The 20,524-nt window shown below is 42.4% G+C and overlaps 1 protein-coding gene across 1 annotated transcript in view; it reads right to left on the minus strand.

The window, feature by feature from the left end:
* Positions 1-20,524, minus strand: part of LOC128357688 (uncharacterized) — a 50,440-nt gene that overhangs the window by 14,833 nt on the left and 15,083 nt on the right. The window contains exons 9-12 of the mRNA XM_053318056.1: positions 18,250-18,361; positions 13,714-13,804; positions 7,325-7,411; positions 1,593-1,745 (exon numbers count right to left, since the gene is read on the minus strand). Coding sequence (XP_053174031.1) covers positions 1,593-1,745; positions 7,325-7,411; positions 13,714-13,804; positions 18,250-18,361 — 443 coding nt within the window. The remainder of the gene's footprint in view (positions 1-1,592; positions 1,746-7,324; positions 7,412-13,713; positions 13,805-18,249; positions 18,362-20,524) is intronic.

The raw sequence follows: 20,524 nt of genomic DNA on the forward strand, positions 1-20,524 counted from the left end.
CAAGTCATAATTTACCTTATTTGCAGTTTGAGTTTGAGAGATGTCTCTTTTTATAATAGTTGTCAACGGGGAAAATGCTTTTTGGGCCACAGGGGAATAGTACAAAAAGAGTGCCAGCGGCCACAATAAAAAAAATTGGCAGCAATGCTGAGCAGCAGTTCTGTATCCAGTTCTCTTAATACATCTTTGGGCTCGGACCAATAACTTCCTGAATTCTTGTTGTCAATGTAAGGGTGCCAGACCACCGGGAAGTTACTGGTTCCAGCCAAGAAATAGTCGTAGTTTTCACACTTTGGGTACTGCACAGATTAAAGAAAGGTTATTTTGTGTGATTTTGTTATTTTTATGCTGCTATAATGTTGGACGTCTATGTCAAACATGGTAAAAGTTCCAAAACTTGACTTGAATGTATAAAGAAAATGCTTCAGCCTGCTCTTTATACTTTAATTGCTACTAATAATTGCAAAGTTAACGCTACTTCCTCCTCATAATGACATCAGATTGTTCATGCTGTCACTTCTGTAGCCTTTGTTGATAAGGCTGTTACATGGCTTGTTTGTATATGTCAGATCGGATTTGGGCTTGAACATGTATTTGAGAGAAGTGAAATCCAACTACTACTGTTTGTTAACCTCACCTCCCAAATCACTTTGTCTGCTGAGGGACAGTTTGGGCGTATCAGTAGGAGGACCTTAAAGGCCCATTTATGCTCAACGTACGTCCGAAAACGTATCCATCCTTTTCAAATGATGTTACCGTCACTGCTCTCATGCTTCCATGCGTCCTTTACGTTGGCATGGATGTTAACCAATACATCCACCAGGGGGCAGCACAGAGTCAAAAACAAACATGGTGACTGTGGAGGAGATATTGATAATGTTCCTCTTACATAAAAGACAAAAACCATATGTTTAAAGTTTCTAACCAACTCTCACAACCTTTCCTCAAAAAGTTCCACCATTATTATTTCTTCTTCGTGTCTCTCTAGAGCTACGTATCGAGTAGTAACAGCAACACTGCCCCCCCCCCCCCCATGGTTTCCGGTGGTACTGCTCCGTTTGGTCTGTATCCGTAAGCTTTATGGAAACGTGCAGAAATACATATATATCCGTATTTAACGTTGGGCATAAATGGGCCTTTAAGAGCTTAAATGGCTTGTTTCAAACAGAGGCTAAACTGAGAAGCTGCACAAAGAGCCAGTATAAGATAAATAAGGACTTTTTTAGAACTGTAAATCATATTAGTACAGGCCTAGAATATAAATTTGGACCCGTAAATGTGCATGATGCATCCTTTTAAAAGGTACTGATAGGCAAAATAGTTCTCATCTGAATTTTTTGCAAGAAATTAATAAACATTTTTTCCCACTGCAGTTAATGATATTAGATAGATATTCAAATAGTGGCCAAAACAGTGCAAAGTTTCATATGCTGTGAATTACAGAAAGACCAGAGTGAACCTTAGTCACCGCAACAGGAAGGGCAAAATTGAAAGAATATGCAGAGAAGCTCTGTTGTGTATATCAATGAGTAGTGTTATTAGCCTAGCGCCACAACTCAATCAAACATCAAGCAACAGCGGTGGAGTCGTACTTTAGTTAAGGAGGAGAGGCGGAATCCCTTGGCCTTTCCCTTTCCGGCGTTCTCGTTGAGGTAATTGCCAATGGCGAGGAGGTACTCCAGCACGGAAACAAATGACCTGCAGTTGTACAGCTGCGTGCACATTCTGATCTTCTGGTTAATCAGCTGGAAGACAAACACAGGGGCACAGGAGCAAAGTCATTTTATTTTTTGTAATCCAACAGCGGGACCGACTCTCTGGCATTAATTTCTCCACACAGCGACTTTGTGAAATTTACGTAATAAGGCTAAAGCTTGTTTGAGGGTTCTCTGTGCAGACAAAGTGTAGACAAAAATAACTCCAGGCTTTTAGTATTTTACATTATAATGATAAACAGTCATCTCATAACACCTCACTTGACCTCAGAAAATGAATAATCCAGGCCTTGTTGTTTGGCAAGAATATTACTTGGTATGCAATTGTGTCAAGTACAAGTATCCCTCTAGAATATCACACAATTTCCCTGTTTAACCAGCAGTGAACATATCCTGTTGAATATGGATAGACATACTGAAAAAAACAGGAGAGAAAAAATTACATTGGGACTTCAGGTTTTTGCCAATGGTGTGTTGGAGGAAAAGGGGAGCTGATGATATGGGAATCGTAGTCCTTGACAAAGACTAAGCTTTTCCAAATTAGGTCCATGCCAGCCAGTAACAACACTCCCACCATATGCTCCTGTTTTAAGAATAACTTCCCAAAAACCTACCAGTGGGACAGTCTCAATTAAAGAGAAGAGAAAGCGGATATCCAGCTACATTATTCAAACAGGCTTTGCAACAGGACCATCTGTGGCAAACTACTGAAATTTCTATTAAACATACAGTACCGGAAAAGGATTTTTATATCAAAGCGTTAACACATTTTTTGATGACTCATCCTGAACTCAGGGGTGTGTACATGAAGCTTTGGCGAAGGTTCAAGAAGGAAGATCTCTTCCCTGGCGTTCTGCCTTTATTCCACTATGGGTGAATTTCCTCCTGTTCTACTTCTCCCTGTCACTTCCACTTTCCCATGCTGTCGAAATCCTTTCATTTTCTTTTGATGTTTTTATATTTATATGTTGTGTTTGTGTGCTTTGTGTTTTTTTATCCTCGCTGCTACACTGCTGCACAACCAATTCCTCCCCTGAGTACAAATAAAGTACTAAAGTAATTTATTCACAATTCTGACGTCACCATACCTGGTCAGTTATCTTTCTGTCCATGTCCCTGAAGCCAATCAGTCCTAATATTCCCCTCTGTAAGTCTTTTAGAGCTACTATTGTGCAACCCACCTCCTCCCCAACCCACCAGCATGACCTCGATGATATCCAGAGAGACTCTTTCAAAGGTTTCTATCAACCACCAACACCAGCGGCTTTGGGTGGATCCTGTCCTGTCTGTTATCTTCAAATGGGCCAAAGAAGGTGCTTAACATCAGTGGAGTGTAAATGCCAAAAATTATATTGTTGTAAACTTCCAATTGATCTCTCCTTCTTGATTAGTGATATGGGGCAACTAGCTAACCTTGCTCCTTTATATAGATGTTTACATTTCTAAATTACCTTGTTTGTGCTCATATTAATTTCCCTTTTAATACTCTTTATTCACATCCAGTCACACCAGAGGGACTTGATTTAAACTGCTCTCCTGCTTAACTATACACCTATTACATTTACAGATGCTACTGTAAATGTAATATAATTCTGGCTTTAATTGAAACAGCTGAAATCCCACTGTTTGTTTTTTAACATCCAGTACATCACAGCTTTAGGAGATGCTTCCCCTGGCCAGAGCTCTCCTGTCATCTGCATCACTGACTTTGGATATCTGTTTCTTTGACTCTCTTATTTATATTTAGAAATGGTTGCTCACAGAGCACATCAAACAGTTTAAAGAAAGGAGCCAGGTCCACAATGCAGAGTAAAACCTGTCATCCAGTGGCAGTGAAACTTAGCACTAGCAGGCACACCATAGGCAAGAAATATTCCCTCAGGTGGTGACTTTCTCTCCTCGAGTCATTTCTGTCAGGTGGCGAGTAAATCCTCCTTAATTTTTCGAGCCTTAAGACATCTGTCGTGTTGGAGAATCAATATTCTGTAGCAGAAAAATACCATAAACTCTCCATTATTGAACACATTGTATTGTGAGACAGTGGCACACACTACACTGTGGACTATAGATTAGATTAGGATGCCTAAACACAAATACCAAATGACTGATTGAAAAAAAAAGAATAATAAATCTAAAATACAACGCAGTGGAAATAAAATTTTTAAAAAACACAACAATTGAAAGAGAGAGAGCCGAGACTCAGTAAATAGAAACTTAATGAAATTGCTAATCTTCACAAAATATGTTTGTCTCTGTGTTTTTAGACAAAGAGAAATTACAGTCGCAGTCAAGGATTACGCTGCCATCACTCTTATCCATTGTTTCTCTTCATTCTCAGGCAGTCAGCAGACAAGAGATTAGGACTGAAGCACTGATGCTGAAAGAAACAGAAGCTTGAGAGAATCACATATAAGAAAAAAACTCAAAAAAAACACAAGGAGCTAGAAGGTATTCTTGTCTGACTGCAATATCTTCACACCCTGCAGTCCTAAATGCCAATAAACAACTATCCTCTATAAGAGTGTTAACGATTAGTCAAACTAATGATGGACCTCAAATTTCTCATAGTGCAAAAGCCTGTGACCAGTGATGTGCACAAAGGGGTGGGGGAGGCGGGGGGCAGGGGGAGCGGTCACCCCACCCCCACCCACCATGGCTCATTTGTTAAAAAAACGCACGCTAAAGTGCCCTTTTGGGAGCCAAAACTGGAAGGGAGGAAGGAAAGGAGGAAGGAAGGAAGGCGCGCTAAAGTGCCCTTTTGGGAGGAAAAAACACGTGATAAGGATGGAAGGGAGGAAGAAGGGAGGTAAAGGAGGAAGGAAGGATGGAGAGGAGGAGGAAGGAAGGAAGGAAGGGAGGAGGAAGGAAGGAAAGGAAGGAAGCGAGGAAGGAAGGATGGAACGCGCGCTAAAGGAAGGAAAGGAGGAGGAAAGGAGGAAGGGAGGAAGAAGGAAGGAAAGGAGGAGAAAGGAAGGAAGGGAGGAAGGAAGGATGGAACACGCACTAAAGGAAGGAAAGGAGGAGGAAGAAAGGAAAGGAAGGAAGGAAGGAAGGATGGATGGAACACGCGCTAAAGTGCCCTCTTGGGAGCCAAAACACGCTTGCCCTCTTCAGTGGCGAGAACGTGCTGTATGTGCCCTTTTTTTTCTTTTTGCCCCTGCCCTTCAAACAGTCTGTGCACGCCACTTCCTGTGACTGTGAGAAAGGGTTAAAAAAGATGTCAAAAGAAAGTAAAAACAATTCAAATTTTTTGCATATTCCTCCGAGTTGATTATACCTGTATTAATTTAAGCGTGCTTGTCTTTTAAAGCGGAGTCCAGACGTTTGTTGAATGATGTTAAATTAATATTTCTCTCCAGCTCTCTTCTTTTCATAAAAAAAAAAAAAAAACTTGGTATGCTTTACACCACCTACAGGAAGATGGAGCTTGATTTGATTAAGACACATCTTTTCTTCTCTGTCAAATGAAGAGAGGTGTCCTAAGTGCCTTTCTGTTTCCAAGACTCTTAACCATCCACCAAATAGAATAGAAACTGCTTCAGCCACCACTTCAAACATAAAACTCAAACTGAAGGGGGAAAAGCTTTCATGTATTAAATGACAGTTTGTCCCCATCATGGTGTGCTGTGGAGGCTCTGCTTTATCTCTTTCATTTCTTTATTTTTTTTAGCTTGTAGGAATGGGGAAAACTTTAAAGTCAGCGTAAAGCGATAATAAATATGTCTTCGGAGTTTTCACACCACAGAAAAATGTCTTATTAAGCAGCGAGACAAATTTAAATGAAAAATAAATCGTCAAGTATATAAAATTAGGTTTCAAAATTGTCAGAAAATAAGCAGTATTCTCTGCTCGGAAACGCTGAACAGGGCTAAAATGCTAAGCTAACGCTAACTCTTCATCAGCTGTCTCTACCCAGTATTTTCCTCGCCAGTGTACAATCTATGGTGAACAAAAATGGATGAATGAATGCGACTGCGATTCACTAACTCCTAAAAAAGTATTATAGACAGTGACGGAAGCATGGCTTAACAGCAGCGCCCCCCTCCCCCCCAATAGGTGACACTGAGCTCCAGGGGTGCTACATCCTCAGGGCAGATAACAGCTAAAGACTTCACTAAGACCACAGATGTGTGTCTGGGAGACATTTATATTAACCTTCCTGTTGTCCTCGAGTTAAGGATGGAAGGGAGGAAGAAGGAAGGAAGGGAGGAAGGAAAGGAGGAAGAAGGAAGGAAAGGAGAAGGAAGGGAGGGAGGGAGGAAAGGAAGGAACTGAGGAAAGAAAAGGAAAGAAGGAAGGAAGAGAGGAAAGGAAAGAAGGAATGAAGGAAGGAAGACAGGAAAGGAAAGAGGGAAGGAAGGAAAGAAAGGAAGGGAGGAAGGAAAGGAAAGGAAAGGAAAGGAAAGAAGGAGGGAGGAAGGAAAGAAAGAGAGAAAGAGGGAGGGAGAAAGGACAGATGGAAGGAAGGAAGGAAGGAAAGAAGCAACAGTCAAGACAGACGGGGTCAATTTGACCCGGGAGGACGACAGGAGGGTTAACAAAGCTTGGTGCACAGACATTATCAAAAGGCACGGCTCTGCTAACTTAGAATATCTTATAGTTGAGTGTAGATATTTCTGTCTGCCTGGAGAGTTTACATCTACTGTTGCTAACGGCAGCATACATTCCTGCATGCTGCCGTTAGCTAACAACACACTACACAGCCAGCTGATGCTCAGGCGCTCTACTTCTTATATAATGTTAGTGGAGAGGTCATTCTAGTATGACTCCATTATATCATCAAGACACCATTTAAGTCCTGCAGAAAACACAGAAATGAAGAAAAACAATTGAGGTCTAACTCCATAAATCAGCACTACACACTATTACTATTATTTCTGACGTGTATAATGTGTTTAAAAAGTAAATCCCTGATTATCCTTCAACGTGGATTTTAACCCTCCTGTTGTCTTCGGGTCAAGGAAGGAAGGAAGGAAGGAAGGAAGGAAGGAAAGGATTAAGGAGGGAGGGAGGAAGGAGGGAAGGAAGGAAGGAAGGACAGGAGGGAGGAAGTAAGAGAAGGGAAGGAAGGGAGTAAGGAGGGAGGGAGGAAAAGAAGAAGGAAAGAAGGGAGGGAGGAAGGAAAAGAGGAGAGAAGGAAGGAAGGAAGGAAGGAAGGGAAGGAAATGAAGGAAGGAAGGAAGGAGTAAGAAGGGAGGGAGGGAGGGAAAGCAAGGAAGCAAGGAAGGATGGAAGGAGGAGAGAGCAAAGAAAGAGGGAAGGAGGGGAAGAACGAAGAAAAATTAAAGAAAGAGGAAGGAAAGAAGGAAGGGAGTAAGGAGGCAGGGAGGGAGGGAGGGAGGGAGGGAAAGAGGAAGGAAGGGAAGGAGTAAGAAGGGAGGGAGGAAGGAAGCAAGGGGAAGGATGGAAGGAAGGAAAGAAGGAAGGGAGTAAGGAGGCAGGGAGGGAGGGAGGGAGGGAGGGAAAGAGGAAGGAAGGGAAGGAATGAAGGAAGGAAGGAAGCAACAGTCAAAAGAGATGGGCTCAATTTGACCTGGGAGGACGACAGGAGGGTTAAAAGAGCTGAACATGTGTTTTGACTTGGCGTGGGTGATGATGAGTAAACTCACCGGCTGCAGGTCGTTCATGGCGGTCGGGAGGTCTCTCAGAGTCAGCAGCAGGTCAAGCTGTGTGCTCAGGTAGGGGATGTTGCACATCTGTGTGGCAGGAAGGGAGGGAAAAGGATAAAAAGCATAATAAGCTTGTGTGTGTGTGTGTTCGGAGGGAGAGTGCAATTATCACATCACTGCTCAACCTATTTCCATGTGATTATTCAGAATGATCTAAAAAGCGGCGCTGCAAGGAGATAGATGCTGCAGGGAGATATACAGTCGTCGGGAAAAGGCTGCAGCTTCTCACACACTCGACTTCTTAAGGTGTGAAGAGCCCAGATTACCTCAGGCGAAAGTAGAGCCCTGCGGGTCTGTCTGCAGGCTGATTTAACAGAGAAACGGAAAGCTTGACACCTTGAAACAATTGGCTGAGCTGCCTAGTCGACCTTTGAGTCAATGCTAACCTCTAATAAATCACTCCATGTTGTCAGACAGTCTCGCTCATGCTCGGTCGGCTTCCCCCCAAAAAGACAAAAGGGCACTTTCTCTGACGGATGGTTAAAGAAAGATATTAGGATTAGTGTTAGAAATCTAGATCATGTAAACCAGGAGTGTCAAACTAGTTTTCATTCAAGGGCCGCAGACAGTCCAATTTGATCTCATGTGGGCCGGACCATTAAAAAGATGGAAGGAAGGAAGGAAGGAAAGAAAGGGAGGAAGGAAGGAAAAAAGAAAGAAAGAAAGGGAGGAAGGAAGGAAAAAAGAAAGAAAGGAAGGAAGGAAGGAAGGACCATTAAAAAGATGGAAGGAAGGAAGGAGGGAAGAAGGGAAGGAAAAGAAGACAGGAAGGAAGGAAGGAAGTAAGGAAAAAAGAAAGGGAGGAAGGAAGGACAGAAGAAAGGAAGGGAAGGAAGGAAGGAAGGACCATTAAAAAGATGGAAGGAAGGAGGGAAAAAGGGAAGGAAAAGAGGGAAGGAAGGAAGAAGGGAAGGAAAAGAAGGAAGGAAGGAAGGAAGGACCATTAAAAAGATGGAATGAAGGAAGGAAGGGAAGGAAAAGAAGATAGGAAGGAAGGAAGGAAAAAAGAAAGAAAGGGAGGAAGGAAGGACAGATGGAAGGAAAGGAGGGCCAATGGAAGGATGTAAAGAAGGAAGGAAGGAAGGAAAAAAAGACAGGAAGGAAAGTGGGCCGATTTGGACCCCTCGGCGGGCCGGTTCTGGCCCACGGGCCGCATGTTTGACACCCCTGATGTGAACATTAGGCTGTTTTTTTAAATAAAAAAGGTCCAGAGTGTGTCTTCTCCATCCTCTCAAGTAGTGTGCTCCTCTTCTTGTCACATTTTCTGACACATTTTAAATTTCTAATGGGAGATTAACAGATCTTACCGATTTCATGCCAAGGTAACGCTGATATCATTTAATTCCTCGTGGGCTAAAAAAGCATTCACACATTAGTCACCAAGTCTGAAGTAATCACATGCTCCGATATTTTGCTGACTTTCTCACAGATTTATAATCAGGAAACTCTCATGTTCACCAAATATGAGAGATACATATATATTTTTAAAAAAGGGATTTCTGTTTTGGCACGACACAGGATTTTAACCCTCCTGTCGTCCTCCCGGGTCAAATTGACCCCATCTCTTTTGACTGTTCCTTCTTTCCTTCCTTCCTTCCTTCCTCTTTCTTTAATTTTTCCTTCCTTCTTCCCCTCCTTCCATACATCTTTCCTCACTTCTTTCCTTCCTTCCTTCTTCCTCCCTCCCTTCCTTCCTTCTTCCTCCCTTCTTTCCTTCCTTCTTCCTCCCTTCCTTCCTCCCTCCCTCCTTTCCTTCCTTTCTTCCTCCTTTCCTTCCTCCTCCTTTCCTTCCTTCTTCCTCCCTCCCTCCTTTCTTCCTCCCTTCCTTCCTTCTTCCTACCTCCCTCCCTTCTGTCCTTCCTTCCTTCTTCCTCCCTCCCTCCTTTCTTCTTCCTCCCTCCCTTCCTTCCTTCCTTCCTTCTTCCTCCCTTCTATCCTTCCTTCTTCCTCCCTCCCTCCCTACATGCTCAGATATTTTGCTGACTTTTTCACAGATTTATAATCAGGAAACTCTCATGTTCACCAAATATGAGATACATATATATATATATATATATTTTTTTTTTTTTTAAAAAAGGGATTTCTGTTTTGATTTCAGGTTTTTTCCCCCCACGTCTGTCATAAAACTAAACTTTAATACCCATATGTCAGTGAAAGAGTTGTTGGTGGTTGTAATAATTCCTCCTCTCCATACTGGCTGTGAGGAGATCCGCTACTAATACTGTTATAATCTATGTGAAGAGGGACAAAATCCACAGTCCACAAAAAAAGTCTATTTCAAATATGAGACTTCTGCCATTTCAATTAGTCAAACCAAGAGGGTATCTTCTGATGTTTGTCTTTTTAGTGCAAAATTACCTCGTTGCCATGTTACCTGCTGCCCAACACTCAAATACTGAGCATGGAGACGACTTTAACCCTCCTGTCGTCCTCCCGGGTCAAATTGACCCCGTCTGTTTTGACTGTTCCTTCTTTCCTCCCTTCCTCCCTTCCTTCCGTCTGTCCTTCCTCCCTCCTTCTCTTTCCTCCATCTCCCTTTCTTCCATCCACCCTACCTTCCTCCCTTCCTTCTTTCCTCTGTCCTTCTTTCCTTCCTTCCTCCCTTCCTCCCTCCTTTCCTTCCTTCTTCCTTCCTTCCTTCTTCCTCCCTCCCTCCTTTCTTCCTCCCTCCCTTCCTTCCTCCATCCTTCATTCCTTCCCTCCTTCTTCTTCCCTTCCTTCTTTCTTCCTCCCTTCCTCCCTTCCTTCCTTCTTCCTCCCTCCCTCCCTCCCTCCTTTCCTTCCTTCTTCCTCTTTCCTTCCTTCCTTCCTTCCTTCCTTCCTTCCTTCCTTCTTTCCTCCCTCCTTTCCTCCCTCCCTCCTTTCCTTCCTTCCTTTCTTGACTTGAGGACAACAGGAGGGTGAACACTCATAACCAGAGATGATACGTCGTCAAATAACACAAACTGAGAACACAGATTAGTGCTCCGAGTCATTTTTCAGTCTGTCCCTCCTGTAGATGCGATGTGTTAAATTCACTACAATATAGCCAGAGGCACTGAACCACCTGGAGTCACAACAGTCCTGTAAACTGCAGCAGGTGTGTAGTGTGTAGTCTAAATCATCATATCACAGTTTAAAGGACTCAAAATGAAAGAAAATGTTACTTCTTGACTAGAAATAACCTTTTTTGTGAATATGGTAATAACTCAATTTCACAATTTTGACATTTTACAGCTTCTGCAAAGACAAAGAAATACATTTAGAGATATTTCACAGCTTTACATCGAACTCCTGGATTTTATTCCCCATCTCATCCAGCTAGAAAGTAATTAAAGGCACTCATATCTCTTTAAAGTGCAGATTGACAAGTTATATTAATAATGAACGCGTGTTAAATGAATCCTTTAAATCTCCAGGGAAGGTATGATAGGCATAAATTCTGCTGTAGTTTCTCTTGTCCTTTGTTTTACCTCATATCTTTATTGCTTATGTTTATCCTTTATGCTAAATGTGTAATGTTTATCTAGTTGTTGCTGTGTATAAACATGTTTCCCAGCATGTAAGATGTCACATACAGTGTAAAACTTAAAAAAAAGCTTAATGAGTTGCAGCACATTAGAGTACGATACCTGCAAAGCATAATTAGTATTTGATTCATCTTGCAGTAAATGTCATTATTTCAACATTATCATATTGATTTCTTTCTTCGTTTCTTTAACCCTCCTGTTGTCCTCAAGTCAAGAAAGGAAGGAAGGGAGGAAGAAGGAAGGAAAGGAAGGATGGAGGGAAGAAGGAAGGGAGGAAGAAGGAAGGAAAGGAGGAGGAAGGAAGGAAAGGAGGAAGAAGGAAGGAAGGGAGGAAGGAAGGGAGGAAGAAGGAAGGGAAGAAGGAAGGGAGGAAGGAAGGGAGGAAAGGAAAGAAGGATGGAAAGGAGGAAGGAAGGAAAGGAGGAAGGAGGGAGGGAGGGAGGAAGGAAGGAAGGAAAGAAAGAAGGACAAGAAAGTAGGGGGGATGAAAGAAGGAAGGAAGAAAGGGGGATGGAGGAAAGAGAAGGAGGGAGGAAGGACAGGCGGAAGGAAGGGAGGAAGGGAGGAAAGAAGGAACAGTCAAAACAGACGGGGTAAATTTGACCCGGGAGGACGACAGGAAGGTTAATGGTATAAAACATGTCGTCACATGTCCTGCAGATGCTGCTCTGACTGTTAATACAGAGATAATATATAATATAGAGACTATTTGCAGCTGTACCACACAAGTTGTTAATATGAAAGAATACAGAGCAATACAAAGAGCAGTGAAGGTTGAATATCCTGCACATCACGAGGCATACACATTTGACTCAAAGTAATACTTGATGCTAAAAATTATATGAAATTGTAATGATTCATGAAAGGAAATGTGTCAGTCCTTTCATTTACTTTAATAATTTAATGGGTTTTAAGGGGGGAAATGTGTGGAATGACTGAAAATTGCAGAACATTAGATTTAGGGAAGAAGAAAAAAAAAACCCCTCAAAGCACCGAGTAGTCACCTCTAATCTCAAGTTTCAATTGATGCCATTTCAGTTCCTATTAAGTGCAATATTTGAATACCTGCTTTAGTCGGCGGCGCTAAAGATGACTGATAATGTTGTCTATTTAGAAGAGGTTCAGACCGACTGCTTACGGCCCACCGCAGACAGCATGTGCCTCCAGAAGCACATGAGTTTTTCACAGGTGATCCCACCCTGTCTCTTAAATATGAACGCCCGTATGTCTGGTGTCAAATATTCCTGAAAAGACACTGTGGGCTGATCCTGCTGTTCATCCTGTTAACTCTCCCGGAGCCTTTAGCCAACCACACACGGGTCAGACGAGTGCCAGGCATGCAGGAAGGTGATAACCAGATGAATAGTAAGAGCTTGTCAAAAACACCCACGGAGCGTGAATGAGGAGGCAAGTGAATAAAGAATCAACAAGCCCTCGTAGAGAAAAGAAAGTGCCACATGAGTCAGATCTGAATTATTCTTCTGCTTGGGTCATGATGTCAAGGCTGGATTATGGAATTTGCAGCTGGGAAACGGCAACTTCCCAAAAGCGCCAGGATTAATCCTTATCACTTGAGTCTACGTCATTAGAATAATCTCAAATTTGGTGAAAACTTTTGGACCACTGAAGTCTAATATTAACTGTCATGTCCTTCAACTTGTGACCAGATCTGAATTGTCTTCGTTTATGTTGAGCTAATTTGTTGTAATTTAACGTATCAAAGTCATCGATTAGTTTACATTGCAGCCAGAGTTGTGGCTTATGATCAGCGCCATCATTTTCTGTTTGGAGCCAGGATCTACCATATAAGGAGTGAAGGGTTGAAGGAAGGGGTACGCCCATAGACTGTATAAAAGAAATGGACGTAACATCCGTGACGTCACCCATTGGTTTGTGGACTGCTGCTTGGAAGCCAATAGTTTTGAATAGATTCAGGTGCATGCTGGGAAAAATAAAAACACAGTTTCTACTTATATGGGCATGAGGTGGGGGCATGGGCGGAGCGGGGGAGGTTGCTATGGTTGCGAGGACTGGATCTCGAGGACATTGGGCAATCAACCTGTCAATCAGGACGTAGCCACGCCCTAATGCATACCCTGCTTTATCATCAAATATAAAATCAGGGAGGGCAAATTTCCCAAATGAACATCATACTGCATTGAAGAAGGCTTTAAACTAGCGATTGAGACCATAAACACATTTTGAAAAACGTTTACTGAGGTTAGAAATCAAGTGAGAAGTTGGTGAATTCTCCATTGACTTGTATGGAGACGGTCGCCCCCTGGTGGCCTTTTGATAGAATGCAGTTCTAAGTTACTTTCGCGTTGGCCTCATTTCAGAGGACGGGAACTCCCCGCCAGGGTACGCCCTGCTACCTTACTGGGAACATCTTGGTATTGTACTTTAAGATACTAGCTTCAGCCTCAAATTGTGGGGCAACGTGGTAATAGTCCATCATAGGAGTCCAGTAAGGCTGCAATCAACAATTATTTCAGTATCAATAGATCTGATGGTTATATATTTAATAATCAATTGATTTTTAAGTGTATAAAATGTCTGGAAATTGTGACAAATGCAGATTAGTCCAAGTTTATGTATTGAAATTACATTTTTTCCCCCCTCAAGCAACAGTAAAAAGTCAAAGATGTAGAGTTTAACGTTGAAGAAAATTGGAGAAATTAGTAAAGATTAACATTTGAGAAGCTTAAACCACTGAATTTCAATCAATTAATCATTTCAGCTCGAGGGTGCAGTATATTGGAGTCAGTAGAGGCCCAACAATCTTAATTCATGTTAATACGAGAGGCTTAAAAGCTGTACCTCCATCATGTACTGGTCCACAATATGCAGCTCTGTCACAGGTCCTTTGTGGGATTTATACATTTCCACATCGTCCATGGTGGGGACGTACCTTCAACATAAAACAAACATAACTGTAATTATTCCTGTTAAAATGCAGACTCTTCACCTCTTCCACACAGTATTTTTCTACAGTAGTTTGACGGATCTATGAATAAAACTATGAGCACATACAGAAAAAGGAAAAGCTCATTCAGCCAATCATTCTTTTCTTTGTGAAAGTCACATAAATGAACGACTTCCAACTGATTTAAGAGATTCGTGACTACTGGAGAAACAACAGGCACCAACATGATATTTGACATTGTTTCATGCTTCAGGGCAGCTTTAGTATTTACTTAGTATTTTTCATCCTTTATGATAGTTAGTCTCGTCTGTTGTAAAGTTCGGGTTGAAATATGCTTGTATGTGTTTGTTTCCTTTGATTTATGTCGCATCTCTCTACACAGCATATGCTTTGATGTTGCTTTGTCTACTTTTTTATACGTCTTGTTTGTTTCTCCCCCCGCCCAATATATTAAATGAATACAATAAAATAAAGATTATGGTTTACAGACTGAAGATTACAGTTTCAGTCTGGGAGGAAGGTAGGATGGAAGGGAGGAAGGAAGAAAGGAAGGAAAGGAGGGAGGAAGAAAAGGAGAAAAGGAAAGAAGGAAGGGAGGGAGGAAGGTAGGAGGGAGGGAGGAAAGAAAGGAAGGAAGGAGGGAAGGGAAGGGAAGAAGTACAGAAGGAAGGAAGAAAGGGGGATGAAGGGAGGAAAGGAGGCAGGGAGGCAGGGAGGAAGAAAGGAAGGAAAGGAGGCAGGGAGAGAGGAAGGAAGGAGGGAAGGAAGAAAGGGAGGAAAGGAAAGGAAAGGAAGGAAGGTAGGAGGGAGGGAGGAAAAAAGGAAAGAGGGAAGGAGGGAGAAAGGAAAAGGAGGCAGGGAGGGAGGAAGGAAGGAGGGAGGAAGAAAGGGAGGAAAGGAAAGGAAGGAAAGAAAGAAAAAGAGAAGGAGGGAGGGAGGGAGGAAAGAAAGAAAGAAAGAAAGGAAAGAAGTACAGAAGGAAGGAAAAAAGAGGGATGGAAGAAGGAAAAAAGGAAGGGTGGAAGGGAGGAAGAAGGAAGGAAAGGAGAGAGAAGGAGGGAGGGAGGGAGGAAAGAAGGAACAGTCAAAACAGACGGGGTCAATTTGACCCGGGAGGACGACGCGAAGGTTAAGGGTTCACATCAGACAGGAAACAAGAATGCCAAGGTCTCATGATTAAAGACACACACACACACACACACACACACACACACACACACACAAGGCACACTCAAGAGGAAACACCAGAGAGCTAATACAGTCTGCGGGTGGGATAGTGAATATTTTATTGCTAAGGTGAGCCAGTGCATGTTGAAAATGTATGGCCTCCTTCAAACAGTCTATATGGAGCCGTGGTTTGGATCCTCCTGCTTTAATTCATTCATTGATTACATATTATATATACATATTATTGTTGTTTAATTTATTTCTTAGCCTGAGTCTCTGATTTATTTATTATAGCTTATTTTTTTAGACTTTTAGACTCATTGTAGTGTACGCTGCTGGACCTACAAATTTCGTTTCGTGTGCAAACCTTGAACCTATTGGATTGCTCATCGGCCTTTATATGAGTCATTTTAATAGTATCACAACCAGTTTGTTAAATATTGAGGGTCTCAGATGTCTCAGATCCCCCCCCCCCCCCCTAATAAAAGGTTAGTTTCACATTTTCTCAAGCCTTTCTTAACCCTCCTGTCGTCCTCTAGTCAAGGAAGGAAGTTAGGAAGAAGAAGAAGGAAGGAAAGGAGGGAGGAAGGGAGGAAGAAGGAAAAAAAGGAGGGAGGAGGAAGGGAGGTAGAAAGAAAGAAGGAAGGAAGGAACAAAGGGGGAAGGTAGGAGGGAGGGAGGAAGGAAGGAAGGAGGGAGGGTGGGAAGGAAGGAACAAAGGAGGGAGGGAGGGAAGGAAGGAAGGAACAAAGGAGGAAGGGGGGACGGTAGGAGGGAGGGAGGAAAGAAGGAAGGAGGGAGGGTGGGAAGGAAGGAAGGAGGGAAGGAAAGAAGAACAGAAAGAAGGAAGCAAGGAGGGAAGGAAAGAAGAACAGAAGGAAGGGAGGAGGGAAGGAAGGAAAGAGAGGAGGAGGGAGGGAGGAAAGAAGGACAGAAGAAAGGAAGGAAGGAAGGAAAGAAGAACAGAAGGAAGTAAGGAAGGAAGGAAGGAAGGAAGGAAGAAAGGAGGGAGGGAGGAAGGGAAGAAAGAAGGAACAGTCAAAACAGATGGGGTCAATTTGACCCGGGAGGACGACACAAGGGTTGAAATAAAACTGACATCCCCATATGCCCATTGAAAGTGTAATTGATGGCTGTAATTGTTCCTCTTGTCCATTCCGGTCGCAAAGATAACAAAAATGTCCTCCTGTGAGTATCTTCCCAAGTGTCTTATTACAAAAATGTGTGCCTCTATGTGCATAAACAAACAGTATTTCCCCTTGCTGAACCTCAGGGGAGAGGATTGGCAACATTAAGTGTAATTGGAAGATAACCCTTTGAAATGTCTATTTGAGAGGAGACTGCCCGAACTCCTCATATTAGTTTAAGCGAGAATTTAAGAATAAATAAGGATAAACAAAGGACTGTGAATTATGTCCCTCGTCTCTGCAAATGAAATTGTTTCACCCTCCTGTTGTCCTCGAGTCAAGGAAGGATGGAAGGGAGGGAGGAAGAAAAGGAGGGAGGAAACAAGGAGGGATGGAAGGAAAGGAGGGAGGAAGAAAGGGAGGAAAGGAAAGGAAAGAAGGAAGGAGGGAAGGGAAGAAGTACAGAAGGAAGGAAGAAAGAGGGATGGAGGAAAGAAAGGAAGGAACGAAGGAAGCAGGGAAGGGAGAGGAAGGAAAGAAAGAGAGAAGGAGGGAGGGAGGAACGAAGGAAAAGAGGAAGGGAGGGAGGGAGGGAGGGGGAGGAAAGAAAGAGAGAAGGAGGGAGGGAGGAAAGAAAGGAAGGAAGGAAAGAGGGAAGGGAAGAAGTACAGAAGGAAGGAAGAAAGAGGAATGGAGGAAGGAAAGAAGGAAGGGAGGAAACAGAGAGGAAGGAAAGAAATAGAGAAGGAGGAAGGGAGGAAGAACAGACGAAAGAAGGAAGGAAGGGAGGAAAGAAGGCTTAAGAAGGCATCTCTTTGCAGCCAGAATGAACAAGAGGAACAATTAAAGGGGATGATAGCAATGCTTCAATATATATAACCAGTCAAAAATATATACTCTATATACTTTTCGAAAGGTCCCAAAATTAAGCTTATTTTTGTACTTATCTATATTGTCATGTGATGTTTTAAAAAAAAAAAAAATGAAGGCAAGATGAGACAGCTCTCACTCTTCATGCTGCAGCGGCTGGCATGGATACCGTCACGGATCATCACAGATCAGATGAATTTCTGCATCTTATCTCAGCAGTTGTTTTTTTTGTCTGCATATTTGAAAATCCCCCAAACATGAGAGTGAGACACACACATATATACCTATAGATGAATAGATTCATTTGAAATTCATGGTGATGTTTGCCTGTTTTCCATCACAAATACTTTCCCATGCTGACCTTTGACCCCATATGTCGTCACAAATTCTCTAGCTGAGTCTGTTGGACTGATGCCATTACATTGATTTCTAACGGCCTGGAGAAAGCAGAGTGATTAAAAGCCAAGTAAGCGTTGATGGTCCTCGTCAGTTTCTGTAAAGTAGTGAAGCGCTGATCCGATGAGCCATTTATTCTCTGTACTGAATTTGAACTCCGCTCTCCTTAAATTGGACTTCCTCTTTCTGTCATTTTACTTGCGTACCAAAGGCATTCACTTTTTCATGAGCCAGGCTTTGTGCCACTGGAGTAGCACCGGTCATTAATATTGCAGCACCTGTTGGGAGAGGTTCTTCCAAGATTGTATTCCTCAGGCCTACGCCGTGGCACATTAAAATATATATTACGTTTTCATAGAATAAATAAAATCCTCCACACAGTACATTAGATCACTCCCGCCTTCCAGGAGGTCAGCGTCCACGGCCGCCAAGTAAACTGTAGGTAAGAATCAGGAAGCATTTTACCCACTTTGAGTGTTATATTCCTGAGGGCATGTCAATAGTTTCCGTCTCCGCAAATAACCCAAGATAAAAGTTTTATTACTAAGCTGCTCTGGTAAAAGGTTCTGGCATCTGCGCTTTAGTATTAGAACACTGCTGTGCAAACCTTCCTGCCTTCCTCCCGTGAAGCGACAGCGGTGTCCCTCGTTTCACACTGTCCTGACTGTAACACGCACTCATGTCCCTTATTGATGAATTACCAAGCTGCTGGTTTTCATTGTTTTTGTCTCTGCAGGTGAAGTCGCATTAACTACTCGTGGTCTCGGTCACATAAAGTCACTCACCTCTCAGCTTCAAGTTATGACAACTATAAGGAGTGAATACAAATCAGCTGGGTTTTGTTTTTTTTTTCTTGGCACCAAGTCTTACCTCCTCAGAGAGGTGATGTGCTCATCAGACAGGCCTCCATCTTCCTCATTAATGATGAACAGTTTGTCCTTCAGCTCTCCCGGTTGCACTGGAAAACTTTTGAGGAAAATGTCTAGAAGAACAATAGATTAGAAAAAGTCAACACACTCAATGGTACATAAAAGCTTTCCTCTTGACAGATAGTCTTCTTATCCTGCGATGAAATGACTCAAAAAGCATTCTGAAGACAAAGGGTCCTTTGCTTAATTACTTTCCCCCAATGCCTAAGGGAAATGCACAAATTTGCATTCTATCAAGTCAAAGCTGATGTGATTTTTTTTTTTTTTTTTTTTTAAACAGAAAATGCCTCTGCATAATTCAGGAGCTGTGAGCAGCATTCATTAGGAGGCTGCTCCAAGAATTTCAGACATGTATGTAAAACCCATAGTGAGTTTTATAAATTGAAACTTGAAACACTCGAGACAGAGCATCAGTCTTTTTTTCTTTTCTTTTTTTTTAAAGCACGACATCCTGCTTTCTTTTGTTAAATTGTGAAGTTCTTTATTAATTTGCGTTAAAGGAAAATACTTACAAAATACTGACAACAATCTTACGTGAAGATGCTACAACCTTTAATCAACTTTGAATGGTTATTATTTAAGTTTGTTGTCGTTTCCATTTAGTTTTGTTTTGCTGCATATATATTTTATTTATTTTGTTATTTTAACACGTTCGAAATAAATTAAACAGAACCAAACCAACAATGAACCGACCAACAGACACTTCATAGCTGCTATCAGTGTCTGTTATCTTTGTGATGTCATCTTGTGCAGCGATGTGGACGTCTGCTGTAGACTTTGTTGTCCAAATATAACAAGATGAATATGATCTACCAGGATTTAGATACACACGCACAATCCTCGTAATCCATTGTTGGTTTGACTCTCCACATGAGATTTGTTGACAATCACAAAGACATGGAGAACCACTAGCCTCGCTATCCTTTAAAACAACATTTTTCAGGGAAGTGCAGCGATGATATCTACACTGCAAGTCACAGCACTGCAAAAAATGTTCTTTCCACTAATTTAAAATACAGAAAATACTGTCTTAAACATGTTAAACGATTACAGTGTGGGAACATAGACTGTATAAAAGAAATGGACGTATCATCCGTGACGTCACCCATTGGTTTGTGGACTGCTGCTCGGAAGCCAATAGTTTCGAATCTAGGCAGCGCCATCTTGAAAATTTCAGGTGCATGCTGGGAAAAATAAAAACATGGATTCTACTTATATGGGTGAATTCTCCATTGACTTGTATAGAGACGGTCGCCCCCTGGTGGCCTTTTGATAGAATGCAGTTCGAAGTTACTTCCACGTTGGCCTCATTTCAGAGGACCAGAACTCCCCGCCTGTTTGGGAAATATACTCATTCGGTTTCTAACCAAGACTTAAAATAGAAGCCTCTTATGATTTTACAGTAAATATGAAGCTACAACCAGTTGCTGTTCAGCTTAGTTTAGCATAAAGACTGAAAACTGGGGGAAACAACTCCCTCCAATCAGCACTAAAGCTAATTAACACATTATATGTTGTTTGCTCAGTTCGTTAAAGAAAAAAACAAATTCTAAAAAAAACACTAGTCCCAGTACACGACTCCACGTAAAGCCACAAACTGTCACTTTTACACCTCAGTTTGTATCCAGATTACAAAGACAAGATATGATGTGCTATACATCCACATGAAACCACACGTTGTCATTTTTACCCCTCAGGTTCCATACAGATTACAAAAACAGGATATAATGTGTTAACCCTCCTGTTGTGCTCGAGTCAAGGAAGGGAGGGAGGGAGGAAAGAGGGAAGGGAGGAAGGAAGGATGGAAGGGAGGGAAGGAGGGAGGAAGGAAGGATGGAAGGAGGGATGAAGGAAGGAAGGAAAGGAGGGAGGAAGAATGAAGGAATGGAGGGAGGAAGGAAGGGAGGAAGTGAGGGAGGAGGGAAGGAGGGTAGGAGGAATAAAGGAATGATGGAAGGGAGGAAGAAGGAAGTAAAAGAGGGAGGGAGGAAGGAAGGAAGGAAGGAAGGAAGAAAGGGGGATGAGGAAGGAAAGAGGAAGGGAGGAAAGGAAAGAAAGAGAAGGAGGGAGGAAAGAAGGAACAGTCAAAACAGACGGGGTCAATTTGACCCGGGAGGACGACACACAGGTTAATTGATGAGCTTTACAAGTGTTGCTGGGCAGATTTAGCCAGTTTCCAGTCTTAGGTCTAAGCTAAGCTAACCAGCTTGACTCCA

The sequence above is a fragment of the Scomber japonicus genome, chromosome 4, assembly GCF_027409825.1.
Source record: "Scomber japonicus isolate fScoJap1 chromosome 4, fScoJap1.pri, whole genome shotgun sequence".
NCBI classification, from domain to species: domain Eukaryota; kingdom Metazoa; phylum Chordata; class Actinopteri; order Scombriformes; family Scombridae; genus Scomber; species Scomber japonicus.